Source organism: Oncorhynchus gorbuscha, linkage group LG21 (genome assembly GCF_021184085.1).
Source record: "Oncorhynchus gorbuscha isolate QuinsamMale2020 ecotype Even-year linkage group LG21, OgorEven_v1.0, whole genome shotgun sequence".
Taxonomy (NCBI): Eukaryota; Metazoa; Chordata; class Actinopteri; order Salmoniformes; family Salmonidae; genus Oncorhynchus; species Oncorhynchus gorbuscha.
This window is the reverse complement of record NC_060193.1, coordinates 10,247,632-10,269,187: the sequence shown is the minus strand read 5'-3', so window position 1 is coordinate 10,269,187 and position 21,556 is coordinate 10,247,632. Positions and strand designations below refer to the sequence as shown.

The 21,556-nt window shown below is 45.5% G+C and overlaps 1 protein-coding gene across 4 annotated transcripts in view; it reads right to left on the bottom strand.

Annotated features, from left to right (window-relative positions):
• Positions 1–19,702, bottom strand: part of LOC124008531 (diacylglycerol kinase eta-like) — a 110,108-nt gene extending 90,406 nt beyond the window's left edge. For all 4 annotated transcript variants that reach the window (XM_046319866.1, XM_046319867.1, XM_046319868.1 and 1 more), the window contains exon 1: positions 19,392–19,702. In XM_046319866.1, the coding sequence (XP_046175822.1) occupies positions 19,392–19,580 (189 nt within the window). In that variant the 5' untranslated portion in view covers positions 19,581–19,702. The remainder of the gene's footprint in view (positions 1–19,391) is intronic.
• Between the last annotated feature and the right edge of the window lie 1,854 nt (positions 19,703–21,556).

Sequence of the window (21,556 nt, the reverse complement as noted above, 5' to 3'; positions counted from 1 at the left end):
GAGAGAGCGAGAGAGAGAGGGGGTAGAGAGAGCGAGAGAGAGAGGGGTAGAGAGAGCGAGAGAGAGAGGGGAGCGAGAGAGAGGGGGAGAGGGGGGAGCGAGAGAGAGGGGGAGAGGGGGCGAGAGAGAGAGGGGGGGAGAGAGCGAGAGAGAGAGGGGGAGAGAGCGAGAGAGAGAGAGAGGGGAGAGAGAGGGAGAGAGAGACAGCGAGAGAGAGGGGGGAGAGAGATCGAGAGAGAGGGGGGAGAGAGAGACAGCGAGAGAGAGGGGGAGAGAGCAAGAGAGAGGGGGTATAGAGAGCGAGAGAGAGAGGGGGTAGAGAGAGCGAGAGAGAGAGGGGGTAGAGAGAGCGAGAGAGAGAGGGGGTAGAGAGAGCGAGAGAGAAAGCCCGCGAGAGCGAGAGAGAGGGGGAGAGCGAGAGAGGGGGGAGAGGGGGAGAGAGAGCGAGAGAGGGGGGAGGAGAGCGAGAGAGGGGGAGGAGAGCGAGAGAGGGGGAGAGAGAGAGCGAGAGAGGGGGGAGGAGAGCGAGAGAGGGGGGAGAGCGAGAGAGGGGGGAGAGCGAGAGAGAGGGGGGAGAGCGAGAGAGGGGGGAGAGCGAGAGAGAGGGGGGAGAGAGCGAGAGAGGGGGGGAGAGCGAGAGAGAGGGGGGAAGAGAGCGAGAGAGAGGAGAGAGCGAGAGAGGGGGAGAGAGCGAGAGAGAGAGGGGGAAGAGAGCGAGAGAGAGGAGAGAGCGAGAGAGAGAGGGGGAGAGAGCGAGAGAGAGAGGGGGGGAGAGAGCGAGAGAGAGAGGGGGGAGAGAGCGAGAGAGAGAGGGGGAGAGAGCGAGAGAGAGGGGGAGAGAGAGGAGAGAGGGGGAGAGAGCGAGAGAGGGGGGAGAGAGCGAGAGAGGGGGGAGAGAGAGAGCGAGAGAGAGGGGGGAGAGAGCGAGAGAGAGAGGGGGGGGGAGAGCGAGAGAGAGAGGGGGGAGAGAGAGAGAGAGAGGGGGAGAGAGCGAGGGGGAGAGAGCGAGAGAGAGAGGGGGAGAGAGCGAGAGAGAGAGGGGAGAGAGCGAGAGAGAGAGGGGGAGAGAGCGAGAGAGAGAGGGGGAGGAGAGCGAGAGAGGGGGGGAGGAGAGCGAGAGAGGGGGGAGAGCGAGAGAGGGGGAGAGCGAGAGAGGGGGGAGAGAGGGGGGAGAGAGCGGGGGGAGAGTGCGAGAGAGAGCGAGAGAGGAGAGGGGGAGAGAGCGAGAGAGGGGGGAGGAGAGCGAGAGAGGGGGAGGAGAGCGAGAGAGGGGGGAGGAGAGCGAGAGAGGGGGAGGAGAGCGAGAGAGGGGGGAGGAGAGCGAGAGAGGGGAGGAGAGCGAGAGAGAGGGGGAGGAGAGCGAGAGGGGGGGAGAGAGCGAGAGAGGGGGGAGAGCGAGCGAGAGAGGGGGGAGAGCGAGAGAGAGGGGGAGAGAGAGCGAGAGAGAGGGGGAAGAGAGCGAGAGAGAGAGAGAGAGCGAGAGAGAGGAGAGAGCGAGAGAGAGAGGGGGAAGAGAGCGAGAGAGAGAGGGGGGAGAGAGCGAGAGAGAGAGGGGGAGAGAGCGAGAGAGGGGGGAGAGAGAGCGAGAGAGGGGGAGAGAGCGAGAGAGGGGGGGGAGAGAGAGCGAGAGAGAGAGGGGGGAGAGAGAGCGAGAGAGAGAGGGGGAGAGAGAGCGAGAGAGAGAGGGGGAGAGAGAGCGAGAGAGAGAGGGGGAGAGAGAGCGAGAGGAGAGGGGGGAGAGCGAGAGAGAGAGGGGGAGAGAGCGAGAGAGAGAGGGGGGAGAGAGAGAGAGAGGGGGAGAGGGGGAGAGAGCGAGAGAGAGAGGGGGGAGAGAGGGGGGGAGAGAGCGAGAGAGAGAGAGGGGGAGAGAGCGAGAGAGAGAGAGGGGGAGAGCGAGAGCGAGAGAGAGAGAGAGGGGGAGAGAGAGCGAGAGAGAGAGAGGGGGAGAGAGCGAGAGAGAGGGGGGGGAGAGAGAGCGAGAGAGAGGGGGAGAGAGAGAGCGAGAGAGAGGGGGAGAGAGGGAGAGAGAGGGGGGAGAGAGCGAGAGAGAGGGGGAGAGAGAGAGCGAGAGAGAGGGGGGGAGAGAGCGAGAGAGAGAGGGGGAGGAGAGAGAGCGAGAGAGGGGGGAAAGAGAGGGGAGAGGGGGGAGAGGGGAGCGAGAGAGAGGGGAGAGGGGGCGAGAGAGAGGGGGAGAGGGGGCGAGAGAGAGGGGGAGAGAGCAAGAGAGAGAGGGGGAGAGAGCGTGAGAGAGAGAGGGGGAGAGAGGGGAGAGAGAGACAGCGAGAGAGAGGGGGGAGAGAGATCGAGAGAGAGGGGGAGAGAGAGACAGCGAGAGAGAGGGGGAGAGAGCAAGAGAGAGGGGGTAGAGAGAGCGAGAGAGAGAGGGGGTAGAGAGAGCGAGAGAGAGAGGGGGTAGAGAGAGCGAGAGAGAGAGGGGGTAGAGAGAGCGAGAGAGAGAGGGGAGCGAGAGAGAGGGGGGAGAGGGGGCGAGAGAGAGGGGGGGCGAGAGAGGGAGAGAGAGAGAGAGGGGGAGAGCGAGAGAGAGAGGGGGGAGAGAGCGTGAGAGAGAGAGGGGGGAGAAAGCGAGAGAGAGAGGGGGAGAGCGAGAGAGAGAGGGGGGAGAGAGCGAGAGAGAGAGGGGGAGAGAGCGAGAGAGAGAGGGGGAGAGAGCGAGAGAGAGAGGAGAGAGAGCGAGAGAGAGAGGAGAGAGAGCGAGAGAGGGCGAGAGAGAGGGCGAGAGAGAGGGCGAGAGAGAGAGAGAGAGGGGGGGGGCGAGAGCGAGAGACCGATACATTTACATCTGACTGGGTTAAGTTAAGGCATTGAACCGAAATTGTAAACAGCATTGTATGGCTTGCAGAATCGTATCTATTTTTGCAAACTTTTTATTGAAATTGATTGTGGTAAATTCATTTATATTTTTTGAGATATGAATACCAAGTATGTCTACTTCACACCCCCCCCCCATTTTATTGGTCAACTAAAAGTAATGTCTTTTAACAATCCAATACATTATATGGTACACTTGTCATATTTCGGTTTTAATCCAGAGAGGCTAGAAAAGTGATCAAGATCTTCAAATGAGACTAGAGTTATTGACACTTTTTCTTTTTATCCCCTGGATTTCTAACCGTTTGATATTCCTCTTGGATCTCATTTCAATGGCCATAATAAATAGATATGGAGACAATGAACAACCTTGTTTTGCTCCTCTAAAAAAGCTCAATAGGTCAATTTACTTGTTTACGCCTGGGGTTGCTGTACATAACTTTAACCCATTGTATAAGAGATTCACCGAAATGAAAGTACTCCAAGCATCTATATATAAATTCTCGTCGTACTTTATCAAATGCCTTTGCAAAATCTGCTATGAAGACCAGGTCTGGTATCTTTGATGTTTCATAATGTTCAGTTGTTTCAAGTAATTGTTGTATATTATCTCCAATATATCATCCATGTAAAAAACCTGTCTGATCAGAATGAACAATATCTAGTTTTAAACATTTTTTAAATTCTATGCATTTCACCAGGATTTCTGCCTTACCACATTGAAGTGTAAGAGCCCTCCAGTTTTTAAATGGGTACCATTTTCCATCCAATTTGCATTATTTTTGTAATAAATCACACTTGATCGTTCTTGAATAAGTACCTCCATTTCTTTATGACTTTCCTCTAACCTATTGTGTGCCTCTATAGTACAGTTTCCTTTACCTTCTACCTGCACTGTTACTTCCTCTATATCCTTTTTTAGTCTCATCTCTTTTGACCAAAATGTATTTTGTGTTAAAGATTATTATTGAGTTGCATTGCCTCTAACGGCACATTTAAAGGGGGATCTGCTGTGCCTATGTTATGCAGAAAAAAGAAAACTCTAAATGATTTTGTCTTTGTTAAGAACAAATTGACATCCAGTAGGCTTTGATAAAATGTCCAATATTGCTCAATGCTCAATAAATTATTATACCGGTCAAAAGTTTGGACACACCTATTCATTCAAGGGATTTTCATTATTTGTTCTACTATTTTCTACATTGTACAATAATAGTGAAGAAAACAAAACTATGAAATAACACATACGGAATCATGGAGTAACCAAAAACGTGTTAAATATATTTTAGCTTTAGATTCTTCAAAGTAGCCACCCTTTGCCTTTATGGCAGCTTTTGGTCTATGAGAAGGTGTGTCCACATTTTTGACTGGTACTGTATATATATTTTCGAAGAAGTGTGGATCAGCATAATTTGGCCCATAGCCAGATCTGTTTTTGGTCCAATTCCTTGAGGATCTGTTGGACAATTTGCACAAATGGATCAAAATGTTTGTTAATTCATATAAAAATTTAATCAAATTTTATTTGTCATATACACATGGTTAGCAGATGTTAATGTGAGTGTAGCGAAATGCTTGTGCTTCTCGTTCCGACAATGCAGTAATAACCAACAAGTCATCTAGCTAACAATTCCAAAACTACTACCTTATAGACACAAGTGTAAGGTGATAAGAATATGTACATAAAGATATATGAGTGAGTGATGGTACAGAGCGGCATAGGCAAGATACAGTAGATGGTATTGAGTGCAGTATATACATATGAGATGAGTATGTAAACAAAGTCGCATAGTTAAAGTGGCTAGTGATACATGTATTACATAAGGATGCAGTAGATGATATAGAGTACAGTATATACGTATACATATGAGATGAATAATGTAGGGTATGTAAACATTATATTAGGTAGCATTGTTTAAAGTGGCTAGTGATATATTTTACATAATTTCCCATCAATTCCCATTATTAAAGTGGCTGGAGTTGAGTCAGTGTGTTGGCAGCAGCCACTCAATGTTAGTGGTGGCTGTTTAACAGTCTGATGGCCTTGAGATAGAAGCTGTTTTTCAGACTCTCGGTCCCAGCTTTGATGCACCTGTACTGACCTTGCCTTCTGGATGATAGCGGGGTGAACAGGCAGTGGCTCGGGTGGTTGTTGTCCTTGATGATCTTTATGGCCTTCCTGTAACATCGGGTGGTGTAGGTGTCCTGGAGTGCAGGTAGTTTGCCCCCGGTGATGCGTTGTGCAGACCTCACTACCCTCTGGAGAGCCTTACGGTTGTGGGCGGAACAGTTGCCGTACCAGGCGGTGATACAGCCCAACAGGATGCTCTTGATTGTGCATCCGTAGAAGTTTGTGAGTGCTTTTGGTGACAAGACGAATTTCTTCAGCCTCCTAGAGGTTGAAGAGGCGCTGCTGCGCCTTCTTCACGATGCGGTCTGTGTGGGTGGAGCAATTCAGTTTGTCTGTGATGAGCTGAGGAACTTAAAACTTACTACCCTCTCCACTACTGTTCCATCAATGTGGATAGGGGGTAGTTCCCTCTGCTGTTTCCTGAAGTCCACAGTCATCTCCTTAGTTTTGTTGACGTTGAGTGTGAGGTTATTTTCCTGACCCCACACTCCGAGGGCCCTCACCTCCTCCCTGTAGGCCGTCTCGTCGTTGTTGGTAATCAAGCCTACCACTGTTGTGTCGTCCGCAAACTTGATGATTGAGTTGGAGGCGTGCGTGGCCACGCAGTCGTGGGTGAACAGGGAGTACAGGAGAGGGCTCAGAACGCACCCTTGTGGGGCCCCAGTGTTGAGGATCAGCGGGGTGGAAATGTTGTTGCCTACCCTCACCACCTGGGGGCGGCCCGTCAGGAGGTCCAGTACCCAGTTGCACAGGGCGGGGTTCGAGACCCAGGGTCTCGAGCTTGATGACGAGCTTGGAGGGCACTATGGTGTTAAATGCCGAGCTGTAGTCGATGAACAGCATTCTCACATAGGTATTCCTCTTGTCCAGGTGGGTTAGGGCAGTGTGGTTGAGATTGCATCGTCTGTGGACCTATTTGGGCGGTAAGCAAATTGGAGTAGGTCTAGGGTGTCAGGTAGGGTGGAGGTTATATGGTCCTTGACAAGTCTCTCAAAGCACTTCATGATGACGGAAGTGAGTGACTGGGGGCGGTAGTCGTTTAGCTCAGTTACCTTAGCTTTCTTGGGAACAGGAACAATGGTGGCCCTCTTGAAGCATGTGGGAACAACAGACCTGGATAGGGATTGATTGAATATGTCCTTAAACACACCAGCCAGCTGGTCTGCGCATGCTCTGAGGGCGCGGCTGGGGATGCCGTCTGGGCCTGCAGCCTTGCGAGGGTTGACACGTTTAAATGTTTTCCTCATGTCGGCTGCAGTGAAGGAGAGTCCGCATGTTTTAGTTGTGGGCCGTGTCAGTGGCACTGACTGTATTGTCCTCAAAGCGGGCAAAAAAGTTATTTAGTCTGCCTGGGAGCAAGACATCCTGGTCCGTGACTGGGCTGGTTTTCTTTTTGTAATCCGTGATTGACTGTAGACCCTGCAACATACCTCGTGTCTGTGTCGTTGAATTGAGATTCTACTTTGTCTCTGTACTGACGCTTAGCTTGTTTGATAGCCTTGTGGAGGGAATAGTTACACTGTTTGTATTCGGTCATGTTTCCGGTCACCTTGCCCTGATTAAAAGCAGTGGTTCGGGCTTTCAGTTTCACGCGAATGCTGCCATCAATCCACGGTTTCTGGTTTGGGAATGTTTTAATCGTTGCTATGGGAACGACATCTTCAACGCACGTTCTAATGAACTCGCTCACCTAATCAGCGTATTCGTCAATGTTGTTGTCTGACGCAATACGAAACATCTCCCAGTCCACGTGATGGAAGCAGTCTTGGAGTGTGGAATCAGATTGGTCGGACCAGCGTTGAACAGCGTCAACCCCTTTTGAGTTTCTTTGCCAACATTTTTTTAACAAAAAATATTCCTCCCTCCCAGTCCTTTTTTGCACCCAACCTTACCTATATTTGTAGAGTGAGTTTCTTGTAAACAATAGAGATAATATTCTTTCTCATTATAGGTAAAAATATACCTTTTTATGATATGCTAAGCCATTACAATTGTAACTGGCTATACTTTTTTCCCCACTTACGATAATGATCCCCAAGTTTACATGAACATGTTTGTCATTTAGCGGACACTCGAGACTTAGTAGTGAGTGACATTTTCAAACGTCTTTGTAGTGTCAATTATACTTACCACAACTGTGGAGTGTTAGGGGCAAAAAAACAAAACGTGCCCCCAGGGGGGGACCCAGGACCGAGTTTGGGAAACACTGCTATACAGTGATGAGTAATGCATTAAAATACTACCACAAACCTGAAGTCAGCTGTATACAGATATAAATCACAGCTTCAGAAATATAATCAAATCTAGACAGATGAGACAGAGATAGACTGTTTGGAAAGGGGAATGCATGAGCAGTTAGTACACACGTAGAGCACGTAAGTGTGGCTCTGTGGTAACAGAAGAAGTACAATCTTATCACTCCATCGCGCTCTCTTTCTCTCACTTTCCCCTCTATACTTCAAAGTACCGGGGACCCACATGGCAGTCTCACAGAATGCTGCTGCTACCTCCCCTCTTCCCATTACTTTCAGAGGGACCCTTCTACGACACACACACACACACACACACACACACACACACACACACACACACACACACACACACACACACACACACACACACACACACACACACACACACACACACACACACACACACACACACACACACACACACACACAGAGCAGGTAAACCCTAAAAAACAGTTAGTCCGTTTAAATCTACTTCCCCTTCTCTTTACACTGACAATCAGTGGTGTAAAGTACTTAAGTAGTACTTTCAAGTGTTTTTACTTAAGTATTTTTTAGGGGTGATATTTATATTTAAACATTTCAAAATATATTTGAAATTCTTCAAAGTAGCCATCCTTTGCCTTGATGACAGCTTTGCACACTCTTGGTACTGTAGCCAGCTAACATTGATCCTCGTTGGCTTGCGTTCGCTACCTGCAGATTCATGCAGGGTAGTAATGTCATTGGGGCGGCAGGTAGCCCCTGAACAAGGCAGTTAACACACTGTTCCCCGGTAGGTAGCCCCTGAACAAGGCAGTTAACACACTGTTCCCCGGTAGGTAGCCCCTGAACAAGGCAGTTAACACACTGTTCCCCGGTAGGCCGTCATTGTAAACAAGAATTTCTTGCTGACTGACATGCCTAGTTAAATAAAATAAATAAATGTACGAGTTGGGATAATGGTTCATAGCTAGCGAGCTACTTGTCGAAACGAAAGACTCCACTGTGCCAGTAACCGTTTCACTGTATCGCTTAAACCTTGTGTATCCTGTGTCTGTGACAGATACACTTAGTCTTTATTTGATATAGTGGCGGTAATGAGAAGAACAACATGACCTGCACCAAAGTCAATTTAGGATATAACGTTAGAACTTGGACACTGTCTCGTTGGCCTACAATTCACTGGTAGAATGCCCTGCTTTTATTTTCTATAATTAGCCATTAACTTGTAAATAATGATTTTATTGCGAGTTTGTTTTCCTGTAATAACGAATACAAATGAGTTAAAACTGAAGACGTTGTCAGCTATATGATATCGTCATTATTTGAACTTAATGTTAGCGTAGCTCTTAACGTTAGCTAGCTCGCTAACAAGATAGCAACACACCAAAACATAGTTTAGAAAGTTGCGTTTAGTTGCCTGGTTGATTTAAACGGATGGGTTTATTGATGTTATGTCTACAGAGATGTCGATAAAAGTAGTATAAGTCTTTGAATCTTTGGTAATGTACACTACCGTACTCACTCTGTTTAGCACATGGCCTCACATGTGAATACTTAAAACAGATGGGTGGAGCTAAGGATTAAAAGGGCGTGAAAGATGCTGAATGAGTGTAGATGAAGAAGAACTCTCCAGTAGGTGTATCAACAACAAAAAAGTGGCGTTACAAGTTTATCAACTTGAAAAGCAGAATTACTTTCCCATTGTTCCTCAACTGTAGTTTATGATATACCATTTTCTAGCCCTGAGTACCTAGCTACTCCTCACATCATATACCTAGCTATTCCTCAACTGTAGTTTATGATATACCATTTTCTAGCCCTGAGTACCTAGCTACTCCTCAACTATAGTTTATGATATACCATTTTCTAGCCCTGAGTACCTAGCTACTCCTCAACTGTAGTTTATGATATACCATTTTCTAGCCCTGAGTACCTAGCTACTCCTCAACTGTAGTTTATGATATACCATTTTCTCTGAGTACTTTCACTTTTGATTTGTAAGTATATTTAAAAACAATCCTTTTTTTTTACTCACATGGTACATTAAATGTGTGACTTTCCCTTGAGTTTCTACACAGGGCAGTCAGACTTGTGTGTTTGTAGTGGGCCTACAGGACTACATTGGCATGTGTTCAGAACCTAGGACATTCATCTCATCAGGCTAATGTTACACACTTAAATCTCCCTATTCCCTACATAGTGCACTACTTTTGACCAGAGACCCTTGGGCACTTCATAGGTAATAAGGTGCCAACACAGAGAGAGAGCGAGAGATACAGGGAGAGAGAGGGGTAGAGAGAGAGAGGGGTAGAGAGATGCAGAGAGAGAGGGGTAGAGAGAGAGGGGTAGAGAGATGGGGAGAGAGGGGTAGAGAGATGCAGAGAGAGAGAGAGGGGTAGAGAGAGAGAGGGGTAGAGAGATGCAGAGAGAGAGAGAGGGGTAGAGAGGGGTAGAGAGATGCAGAGAGAGAGAGGGGTAGAGAGGGGTAGAGAGATGCAGAGAGAGAGGGGTAGAGAGAGAGAAAAGGAAGAGAAAAAGGGTGATTGGACCACAGCCCAACAAGATTAGAGAGGTTGACAGGAGGCGGAAGAGAGAGAGGGGTAGAGAGGGGTAGAGAGATGCAGAGAGAGAGAGAGGGGTAGAGAGGGGTAGAGAGATGCAGAGAGAGAGGGGTAGAGAGAGAGAAAAGGAAGAGAAAAAGGGTGATTGGACCACAGCCCAACAAGATTAGAGAGGTTGACAGGAGGCGGAAGAGAGAGAGGGGTAGAGAGGGGTAGAGAGATGCAGAGAGAGAGAGAGGGGTAGAGAGGGGTAGAGAGATGCAGAGAGAGAGGGGTAGAGAGAGAGAAAAGCAAGAGAAAAAGGGTGATTGGACCACAGCCCAACAAGATTAGAGAGGTTGACAGGAGGCGGAAGAGAGAGAGAGAGAGAGAGAGAGAGATAGACAGACAGACGAGTGTGTACCTCACCCTAACATGATTTGAAAGTTCTCTCTTCTCTCCTCTCCTAATATGATGGTTTTAAAGCAAACATCCTTCCTCTGCCAACCTTTGTTTTTAAGAGTTACTCATCACTTTTTGGGCTGGTATTTAAAGGGACAGTCCACTCAAAATACAACCTAACATGACTTGACTATGCTGCTATTTAAAGGGACAGTCCACTCAAAATACAAGCTGACATGATTTTCACCTTGGCTTTAGCCAATTCACCAAAGACAGATTTCCCAAAAACATCCATCCCTCCATCGTTAGCATGGTTACAGTTTCTAGGTGTTCACATCCAGCTGAGAGTCAGATATACCAGAGACATCAAGTTATTTCTCTGCAGAAAAAAACCCCTCTTTTAACCTTCCTTCTGCTCCATCTCCTTCTAACCACCTCAGAGGAGGGAGGAGAGGGGCAATGTGTCTCATCAATATAATGCCATTGTAGAAAGATCTATATTAGAAACAACAATGGAGTGTATTCATTAACTCTCTCTCTCTCTCTCTCTCCTGAGGTAATAGGTAAGCATACAGCCTGACCCCCTCCCAAACTGACTTAGTGAGTTTTACCAGGAAAACTAACACCAAGTCAGACTCCAAAAAGAAATTAACTTCCCTCCACTAACTAATCAACCAGCTATTCTGTGTCTGTGTGTCGGTCTGTCTGTGTGTGTGGGTCTGTGTGTGTATGTATGTGTGTGTGTCAGTCTGTGTGTGTGTCTGTGTGTCGGTCTGTGTGTGTCTGTGTGTGTGTGTCGGTCTGTTTGTCGGTCTGTGTGTGTGTGTGTCGGTCTGTGTGTCTGTGTGTATGTATGTCTGCGTGTATGTCTGTGTGTGCGTGTATGTCTGTGTGTCAGTGTGTGTGTGTGTGTGTGTGTATGTCGGTGTGTGTGTGTGTCGGTGTGTGTGTGTCTAACCCACTAAAACCTCATAATTGTTTCTTCCTGTCAGTGTTCTATTTCCAGTAAGTCAGTTATAAAACAGAAACCAACTGACATTACTATACTGACCCCTGACCTCTAACCCCTAGAGAGAGAAAGAGGTCAGAGGGAACAACTGACTCTTCTTACATACAGTTGAAGTCAGAACATTACATACACTTGGGGTGGAGTCATTAAAACCCGTTTTTCAACCACTCTACACATTTCTTGTTGACAAACTATAGATTTGGCATGTAGGTTAGGACATCTACTTTGTACAGGACACAAGTCATTTTTCCAACAATTGTTTACAGATGGATTATTTGGCATATAATTCACTCTACACACACGGAGTTGACTGTGCCTTTAAACAGCTTGGAAAGTTCCAGAAAATGATGGCATGGCTTTAGAAGCTTCTGATAAATTATGTCAAAGAGCCATCCCCCCCATTTGGATGTATTTCAAGGCCTAACTTCAAACTCAGTGCCTCTTTGCTTGACATCATTGGAAAATCAAAAGAAAATCAGCCAAGACCTCAGAAAAAACTGTAGACCTCCACAAATCTGGTTCATCCTTGGGAGCAGTTTCCAAACGCCTGAAGGTACCACGTTCATCTGTATAAACAATAGTATGCAAGTATAAACACCAGGGGACCATGCAGCAATCATACCTCTCAGGAAGGAGACACATTCTGTCTCCTAGAGATGAACGTACTTTGGTGTGAAAAGTGCAAATCAATCCCAGAACAAAAGCAAAGGACCTTGTGAAGATGCTGGAGGAAACAGGTACAACTTTTTGGAGAAATGTTCTCTGGTCTGATGAAACAAAAATAGAACTGTTTGGCCATAATGACCATTGTTATGTTTGGAGGGAAAAGGGGGAGGCTTGCAAGCCAAAGAACACCATCCCAACCATGAAGCATGGGGGTGGCAGCATCAAGTTGTGAGGGTGCTTTGCTGCAGGAGGGACTGGTGCACTTCACAAAATAGATGGCTTCATGAGGGAGGAAAATCAGGTGGATATATTGAAGCAGCATCTCAAGACATTAGTCTGGAAGTTAAAGCTTGGTCACAAATGGGTCTTCCAAATGGACAATGACCCCAAGCATACTTCCAAAGTTGAGGCAAAGTGGCTTAAGGATAAAGTCAAATTATTGGAGTGGCCATCACAAAGCCCTGACCTCAATCCCATAGAAAATGTGTGAGCAGAACTGAAAAAGTGTGCGCGAGCAAGGAGACCTACAAACCTGACTCAGTTACACCAGCTCTGTCAGGAGGAATGGGACAAAATTCACCCAACTTATTGTGGGAAGCTTGTGGAAGGCTACCCGAAACGTTTGACCCAAGTTAAACAATTTAAAGGAAATGCTGCCATATACTAATTGAGTGAATGTGAACTTCTGACCAACTGGGAATGTGATAAAATAAATAAAAGCTGAAATAAATCATTCTCTCTACTATTATTCTGACATTTCACATTCTTAAAATAAAGTGGTGATCCTAACTGACCTAAGACAGGGAATTTTTACTAGGATTAAATGTCAGGAATTGTGAAAAACTGAGTTTAAATGTATTTGGCTAAGGTGTATGTAAACTTCAACTGTATAGTCTAGTCTAGTGTGTTGGCCATATATCACAAACCCCCAAAGTGCCTTATTGCTGTTATAAACTGGTTACCAATCAATTTGAATACAAGACTTGTAATTCCTCAGGACTTTTAATGTAAATGTATTCACTCTCTCCCTCCAGCCAATCCTGTTGTCAGTTCAGTTGGAATGGGCTTTATTTATCACACTTAACCTTGTTCTACGGACGATTCCGGAAAGTGTCATTATCTATTCTTTCTGAAGCTCGTTCCTTTCTCTCCCTCCCTCTTTCAACCCAGTGTCTCTCTCTCTCATATTATTACTTTGCCTGTGTGCCAACATCACACACTCTCTCCATGCAGGCACTTGAGGATGGAGATTAGAGGACAGGTGTTGGGAAGAGTGAGTCTCTCTCTCACACACACACAGTCTAACCTTAAAGTGTAATTGGCAGGTATGTATTTTCAGCTGTGACCTTCTGTCCAACTTCCTTCCAGATATACCAAGAGTGTGTTCCAAATGGCCCCTATTCCCTAGATACTTTATGGTCAAAAGTAGTGCACTATATAGGGAATAGGGTGCCATTTGACACATATACGCACACTGCATAGTTCAACAGGTTTGAGTTTTGAATTGACCATAATTGCTGTACATTACTTTGAAAGACTCTTACGTGTGTGTGTGTGTGTGTGTGTGTGTGTGTGTGTGTGTGTGTGTGTGTGTGTACGGTTTCCTGTTTGAAGAGGTTTCTAAGGAGCTGATGAAAAAACAGACACTATTTTTAGAGTAAGACAGAAAGAGAGACAGAAACAGAGAAAGACAAATAGAGAAACAGAGAAACAGAGAAAGACAAACAGAGAAAGAGACAGAAACAGAGAAAGAAAGACAAATAGAGAAACAGGAAGTGAAAGACTTAAGTTCCTTCCTGTTGTTGTTATGTTCTTTTTATAAATGGACTACGCCTGTCTGTTTTGTGTGTGTGTGTGTGTGTGTGTGTGTGTGTGTGAGGGGGGGGTTGTGTTGTTATGTCCTTCTTGTAAATGGTCTATGCCCGGAGAACATAGTTGATATAAAACAGAAAACTCAGAGGACTAAAAAAGATGACTAATAATTAAACAGACAAGGTGCTGCTGTCTAGCAATCAATCAATCTTTCTCTCTCTGTCGGTCTGTCCATTGGTTCCTCAATCAATCAATCTCTCTCTCTGTCGGTCTGTCCATTGGTTCCTCAATCAATCAATCTTTCTCTCTCTGTCGGTCTGTCCATTGGTTCCTCAATCAATCAATCTTTCTCTCTCTGTCGGTCTGTCCATTGGTTCCTCAATCTATCAATCTTTCTCTCTCTGTCGGTCTGTCCATTGGTTCCTCAATCAATCTTTCTCTCTCCATTGGTTCCTCAATCAATCTTTCTCTCTCTGTCGGTCTGTCCATTGGTTCCTCAATCAATCAATCTTTCTCTCTCTGTCGGTCTGTCCATTGGTTCCTCAATCAATCAATCTTTCTCTCTCTGTCGGTCTGTCCATTGGTTCCTCAATCGATCCCTTGCTCCCTCCATCCATTTGTTGATGTCTAAAATGATAGCATTCCTAATGCTAATCTGTTGATGGATGAGGTACTCTAAGGACAGAATCATAGTTATTTTAGGTGATAGATAGTCACTAGATATAGGCCCATGTTGACTCCATTCTTGATACACACGGGAAACTGTTGAGCTTGAAAAACCCAGCAGTGTTGCAGTTCTTGACACAAACTGGTACCTACTACCATACCCCGTTCAAAGGCCCTTGTCCTTTCTATTCACCCTCTGAATGGCACATACATGGGAAGAACAAGTATTTTATACACTGCCGATGTTGCAGGTCTTCCTATTTACAAAGCATGTAATCGGTCATTTTTTATCATAGGTACACTTCTGTGAGAGACGGAATCTAAAACAAAAATCCAGAAAATCACATTGTATGATTTTTATGTAATTAATTAGCATTTTATTACATGACATAAGTATTTGATACATCAGAAAAGCAGAACTTAAAATTTGGTACAGAAACCTTTGTTTGCAATTACAGAGATCATACGTTTCCTGTAGTTCTTGACCAGGTTTGCACACACTGCAGCAGGGATTTTGACCCACTCCTCGATACAGACCTTCTCCAGATCCTTCAGGTTTCGGGGCTGTCGCTGGGCAATACGGACTTTCAGCTCCCTGCAAAGATGTTCTATTGGGTTCAGGTCTGGAGACTGGCTAGTCCACTCCAGGATCTTGAGATGCTTCTTACGGAGCCACTCAGTTGCCCTGACTGTGTGTTTTGGGTCATTGTCATGCTGGAAGACGCAGCCACGACCCATCTTCAATGCTCTTACTGAGGGAAGGAGGTTGTTGGCCAAGATCTCACGTTACATGGCCCCATCCATCCTCCCCTCAATACGGTGCAGTCGTCCTGTCCCCTTTGCAGAAAAGCATCCCCAAAGAATGATGTTTCCACCTCCATGCTTCATGGTTGGGATGGTGTCCTTGGGTTTGTACTCATCCTTCTTCTTCTTCCAAATATGGCGAGTGGAGTTTAGACCAAAAAGCTCTATTTTTGTCTCATCAGACCACATGACCTTCTCCCATTCCTCCTCTGGATCATCCAGATGGTCATTGGCAAACTTCAGACGGGCCTGGACATGCGCTGGCTTGAGCAGGGGGACCTTGCGTGCGCTGCAGGATTTTAATCCATGACGGCGTAGTGTGTTACTAATGGTTTTCTTTGAGACTGTGGTCCCAGCTCTCTTCAGGTCATTGACCAGGTCCTGCCGTGTAGTTCTGGGCTGATCCCTCACCTTCCTCATGATCATTGATTGAGGTGAGATCTTGCATGGAGCCCCAGACCGAGGGTGATTGACTGTCATCTTGAACTTCTTCCATTTTCTAATAATTGCGCCAACAGTTGTTGCCTTCTCACCAAGCTGCTTGCCTATTGTCCTGTAGCCCATCCCAGCCTTGTGCAGGTCTAAAATGTAACCCTGATGTCCTTACACAGCTCTCTGGTCTTGGCCATTGTGGAGAGGTTGGAGTCTGTTTGATTGAGTGTGTGGACAGGTGTCTTTTATACAGGTAACAAGTTCAAACAGGTACAGTTAATACAGGTAATGAGTGGAGAACAGGAGGGCTTCTTAAAGAAAAACTAACCGGTCTGTGAGAGCAGGAATTCTTACTGGTTGGTAGGTGATCAAATACTTATGTCATGCAATGAAATGAAAATTAATTACTTAAAAATCATACAATGTGACTTTCTGGATTTAAAAAAATAATAATTTAGATTCCGTCTCTCACAGTTGAAATGTACCTATGATAAAAATTACAGACCTCTTCATGCTTTGTAAGTAGGAAAATCTGCAAAATCGGCAGTGTATCAAATACTTGTTCTCCCCACTGTATACACAGTCTCCGGGATGCTGCCCTTCTTGGTAGAGTTGCAAAAAGACATATCTCAGACTGGCCAATAAAAAGCCATATCTCAGACTGGCCAATAAAAAGACATATCTCAGACTGGCCAATAAAAAGACATATCTCAGACTGGCCAATAAAAAGAAAAGATTAAGATGGGTAAAAGAACACAGACACTGAACAGAGGAACTCTGCCTAGAAGGCCAGCATCCCAGAGACGCCTCTTCACTGTTGATGTTGAGACTGGTGTTTTGTGGGTACTATTTAATAAAGCTTCCAGTTGAGGACTTGTGAGGCGTCGGTTTCTCAAACTAGACACTAATGTACTTGTCCTCTTGCTCAGTCGTGCACCGGGGCCTCCAACTCCTCTTTCTATTCTGGTTAGAGTCAGTTTGCGCTGTTCTGTGAATGGAGTAGTACACAGCGCTGTACGAGATCTGCAGTTTCTTGGCAATTTCTCACATGGAATAGCCTTCATTTTTCAGAACAAGAATAGACCGACGAGTTTCAGAAGAAAGTACTTTGCCATTTTGAGCCTGTAATTGTAGTACAGGGAAGTGAATATATATATATATCCATGTCTCCTTCACTTCCCCGTCTGATTCTACCCTGAATCTAATGTGTTCTCTAATATTAAGTTTCTCTGAAATAGATGAGAGAGAGAGAGAATATGAATTGTCTGATTTTCTCTGCTCTGTCAGAGATACGAAGCAGAGACAGATCCTTACCAAGTACAGGCTGAGTGACCAATTGTCAATAGAAACCAGCAGATATAAAAAGACATGGCTTCTCAAAGAGGAGAGTGTATGTGGTCACTGTACGACAGGGGAGGTAGAGACAGAGATGCACTTTCTCCTTTACTGTGAGAAATATTCCTCACAAAGACATTCATTATTCACAGGAATCACTACATTTATTCGAAATTTTAACTTATTAAACCCAGAGGAAAACCTAAAAAATATTCATGGGTGAAAGAGCAATGGCTCCTCTTGCAGCCAAATATGTATTTTCCTGCCGTAGCCTGAGGGACACTGAATAATAACATCTGCATAGTAAACAGTAACTTACGAATGAATAGTTCTAGTCCAAATCAGCCTATAGTTGTCTGTAAGGCCAACTCCCTGGGTCTGTGAATAGGTTCTCCTGGTCACATGACCACGGTTAAACACGATCTAATTATCATACATATGCGCACACACACCATTTTAGGCATGACATGACTCCATACTGATTATCAGCTTGCAATCCAATGGCTGTGACCATAAAAGTGGGCTCCCGGGTGGCGCAGCGGTCTAAGACACTGCATCTCAGTGCAAGAGGCGTCACTGCAGTACCTGGTTCTAATCCAGGCTGCATCACATCTGGATTGTGATTGGGAGTCCCACAGGGTGGCACACAATTGGCTACCAGCAATCAATAGACGTTGTCCCTGACTGCAGGAGATTTAAGAGTACCTGGACCAAGACAGACAGACGAACCATCTCAAATACACCCTATAGCTCTGGTCAAAGGTCATAGGTCAATAGGGTATCATTTGGGATTTGACCAACAATGAGTCACTGATTGAATCAGAAGTCTTAGGAACAAACACAACCATGACATCACCATGACAACGACATATAGGTGACAGGTATTGATTCATGATGAACTATGACAGGGATCATCAACTAGATTCAGCCACAGGCCAATGTTTTCTTGAGCAGATGGTCAGGGGGCCAGAAGAGAATTCTAAATCATTTGTAGACATCAAATTCACAGCAAGAAGCCCAAACAAATATAATAGACTAACACATTAATTTCAAAACTTGCTTAAGTTTGTAGACAATAACTACTCTTTATTACGCATGGGAATACTTGGAGATACATTTCCTGTTTTTACAGTCTTTAAATAAATACATCTAGAGTTTTTTGCTTAGAAAACTTGGCGGGCCAAATAAAAACGAACTTGGCCCGCAGGCCACCTGTTGGGGAACCCTGATCTATGACTACCAATCAATAACTGTTACAATTCAACCCAGAAATCACTGTCAATGTTTGACATCAAACTAAGGTTTATGTCTTATTCAACAATACATTATTAATCATTTACTAGTGAGAGAGAGAGACAGAGAGAGAGACAGAGAGAGAGACAGAGAGAGAGACAGAGAGAGAGACAGCGAGAGATAAAGACATGCTCCTGAACTTTGGCCACTAATGAGTATTTTTAAAACCTCCCGCTTTGGGCTGGACATGTCAATGTGTAGTTCATACATGCATAATCTATGACCAGAATTACTGTCTTACCTCAACTAGCCACAAAATCCCTCGTTTGAAAGCAAATGTTTTTCTGGAAACTGTGCTATACCATTTTTCCTACATTGCCCCCATCGTGAACCAGCAAGTCGAGTTCAACCAATAAGCTTTAGCCCCTCGACATTTGAGTGACAGCTAGCAAGATGCACACACAGCATCGTGAAAGAGAGAGAGCAATGTACATATCTACACATACACTGGGTCTACAAAACATTAGGAACACCTTCCTAATATTCAGAGCGTTCCACAGGGATGCCGGCCCATGTTGACTCCAATGCTTCCCACAGTTATGTCAAGGTGGCTGGATGTCCTTTGGGTGGTGGACTATTCTTGATACACACGGGAAACTGCTGAGCGTGAAAAACCCAGCAGGGTTGCAGTTCTTCCAGACGCACTCACTCAAACCGGTGCGTCTGGCTCCTACTCCCATAACCTGTTCAAAAGGCACTTCAATATTTTGTCTTGCCCATTCACCCTCTGAATGGCACACAGACACAATTCATGTTTTAATTGTCTCAAAGGCTTTAAAATCCTTGTTTAATCTGTCTCATCCCCTTCATCTACAGTGTTTGAAGTGGATTTAACAAGTGACATCAATAAGGGATCATAGATTTAACCTGGATTCATCTGGTCAATCGGTCACGGAAAGAGCAGGTGTTTTTAATGTTTTGTACACCCAGCGTATGTGACTTAGTACGCAATTTCCGTGGACCACTTTTGACTCGTGAGTGCTACTTCAGAACTACTGGCTAAAAAAGTATACAAAAGTACTGTATAATCTCTTTAAAAGCTTCCACAATTTTAAAGTACCAACTCACTCAGAGGGTCCTTAGTTGTAAAAGTACCGGAGAATCTCTTTAATCTCTCATGATGAAGACACAAATAGGACTAGAGTACCACAGCACAATGTAGCAAAACACAACAGATCTCACTACTGTACGTGTGTACACTGTATGCGTTTGTCTATTTGCATTCTTGTCTATCCTACCTTGGCACGTAGCTGCCCCGATGTGGACACCTTCCGGATTAGCTTCTGCTCTGTCTCATCTGGCTCTCCGTCACTATCGGAGCTCTCTTCACCGGGTTCGGGCTGCGCAAGGTGGTCAGTTTCCAATGATGAGTGAGACTCCTGTGGTTCTTGGACGTACAGGATATTCGGATTCAGTTTGGAAGCCATGATGGTGGCTGTTTAAAGGGAAAGGACTTGGGAGAAGGAGGAGTGAAGGAAAGGACTTGGGAGAAGGAGGAGTGAAGGAAAGGACTTGGAAGAAGGAGGAGTGAAGAAAAGGACTTGGGAGAAGGAGGAGTGAAGGAAAGGACTTGGGAGAAGGAGGAGTGAAGGAAAGGACTTGGGAGAAGGAGGAGTGAAGGAAAGGACTTGGGAGAAGGAGGAGTGAAGGAAAGGACTTGGGAGAAGGAGGAGTGAAGGAAAGGACTTGGGAGAAGGAGGAGTGAAGGAAAGGACTTGGGAGAAGGAGGAGTGAAGGAAAGGACTTGGGAGAAGGAGGAGTGAAGGAAAGGACTTGGGAGAAGGAGGAGTGAAGGAAAGGACTTGGGAGAAGGAGGAGGAAGGAAAGGACTTGGGAGAAGGAGGAGTGAAGGAAAGGACTTGGGAGAAGGAGGAGTGAAGGAAAGGACTTGGGAGAAGGAGGAGCGAAGGAAAGGACTTGGGAGAAGGAGGAGCGAAGGAAAGGACTTGGGAGAAGGAGGAGTGAAGGAAAGGACTTGGGAGAAGGAGGAGCGAAGGAAAGGACTTGGGAGAAGGAGGACTGAAGGAAAGAACTTGGGAGAAGGAGGACTGAAGGAAAGGACTTGGGAGAAGGAGGACTGAAGGAAAGGACTTGGGAGAAGGAGGACTGAAGGAAAGGACTTGGGAGAAGGAGGACTGAAGGAAAGGACTTGGGAGAAGGAGAGGGAGAAGACAATGTGACGTGTGTGACCAGACTCTCTTCTGTCTTCAATCTTCGCGCTTCGTAAGTTGATCTAAGGCGACAGGTCCTGAAAAGATGGATGATCAATATTTGATTATTAAGGAAAAGTGCCAGTTGACAGTTAGGTAGTTGGAGTTTTAAATAGTACGGTTTGAAATGTCTCGTATGGCAGTTAGCGTTCATCAGTTTGAAATGTCCTCGTCCACAACTTGTGCCACTCTCACTCTTCGGGGTAAGGCATAGGGACTGTCCAATCGTGTAAATTCATCACCACATTGACTTCTTGCGAAAGGCTTAGCTGGCTGACTCGTTCAGTGCTAACATAATGTTAGCAGGCTGGTAGTAGGGCTAACGTTAGCAGGACAGTGGGGCTAACGTTAGCAGGACAGTAGAGCTAACGTTAGCAGGACAATATAGGGCTAACGTTAGCAGGACAGTAGAGCTAACGTTAGCAGGACAATATAGGGCTAACGTTAGCAGGACAGTAGAGCTAACGTTAGCAGGACAGTGGGGCTAACGTTAGCAGGACAGTAGAGCTAACGTTAGCAGGACAATATAGGGCTAACGTTAGCAGGACAATATAGGGCTAACGTTAGCAGGCTAGTTGGCTACCAACCTTGCAAATTGATTTGTAACAATACATTCATGAAATATTTGCATGTAAGTTTGGTGAAAATGAAATTGAAACCATTGGGTGCAAACGATTTTGGTTAAATTTGAAGTTCCACATCGGAAGTTATTTTTGTTGGAGATTACATTATAGGGAATAGCTTGGTTTACAGCATCCTACTTACAGTTGAAGTCAGAAGTTTACATACATCTTAGCCAAATATATTTAAACTCAGTTTTTCACAATTCCTGACATTTAATCCTAGTAAAAATTCCCTGTTTTAGGTCAGTTAGGATCACCACTTTATTTTAAGAATGTGAAATGTCAGAATAATAGTAGATAGAATGATTTATTTAAGCTTTTATTTATTTCATCACATTCCCAGTGGGTCAGAAGTTTACATACATTCAATTAGTATTTGGTAGCATTTCCTTTAAATTGTTTAACTTGGGTCAAACGTTTTGGGTAGCCTTCCACAACCTTCCCACAATAAATTGGGTGAATTGTGGCCCATTCCTGCTGACAGAGCTGGTGTACCCGAGTCAGGTTTGTAGGCCTCCTCGCTCACACACACACTTTTTCAGTTCTGCCCACAAATGTTCTATAGGATTG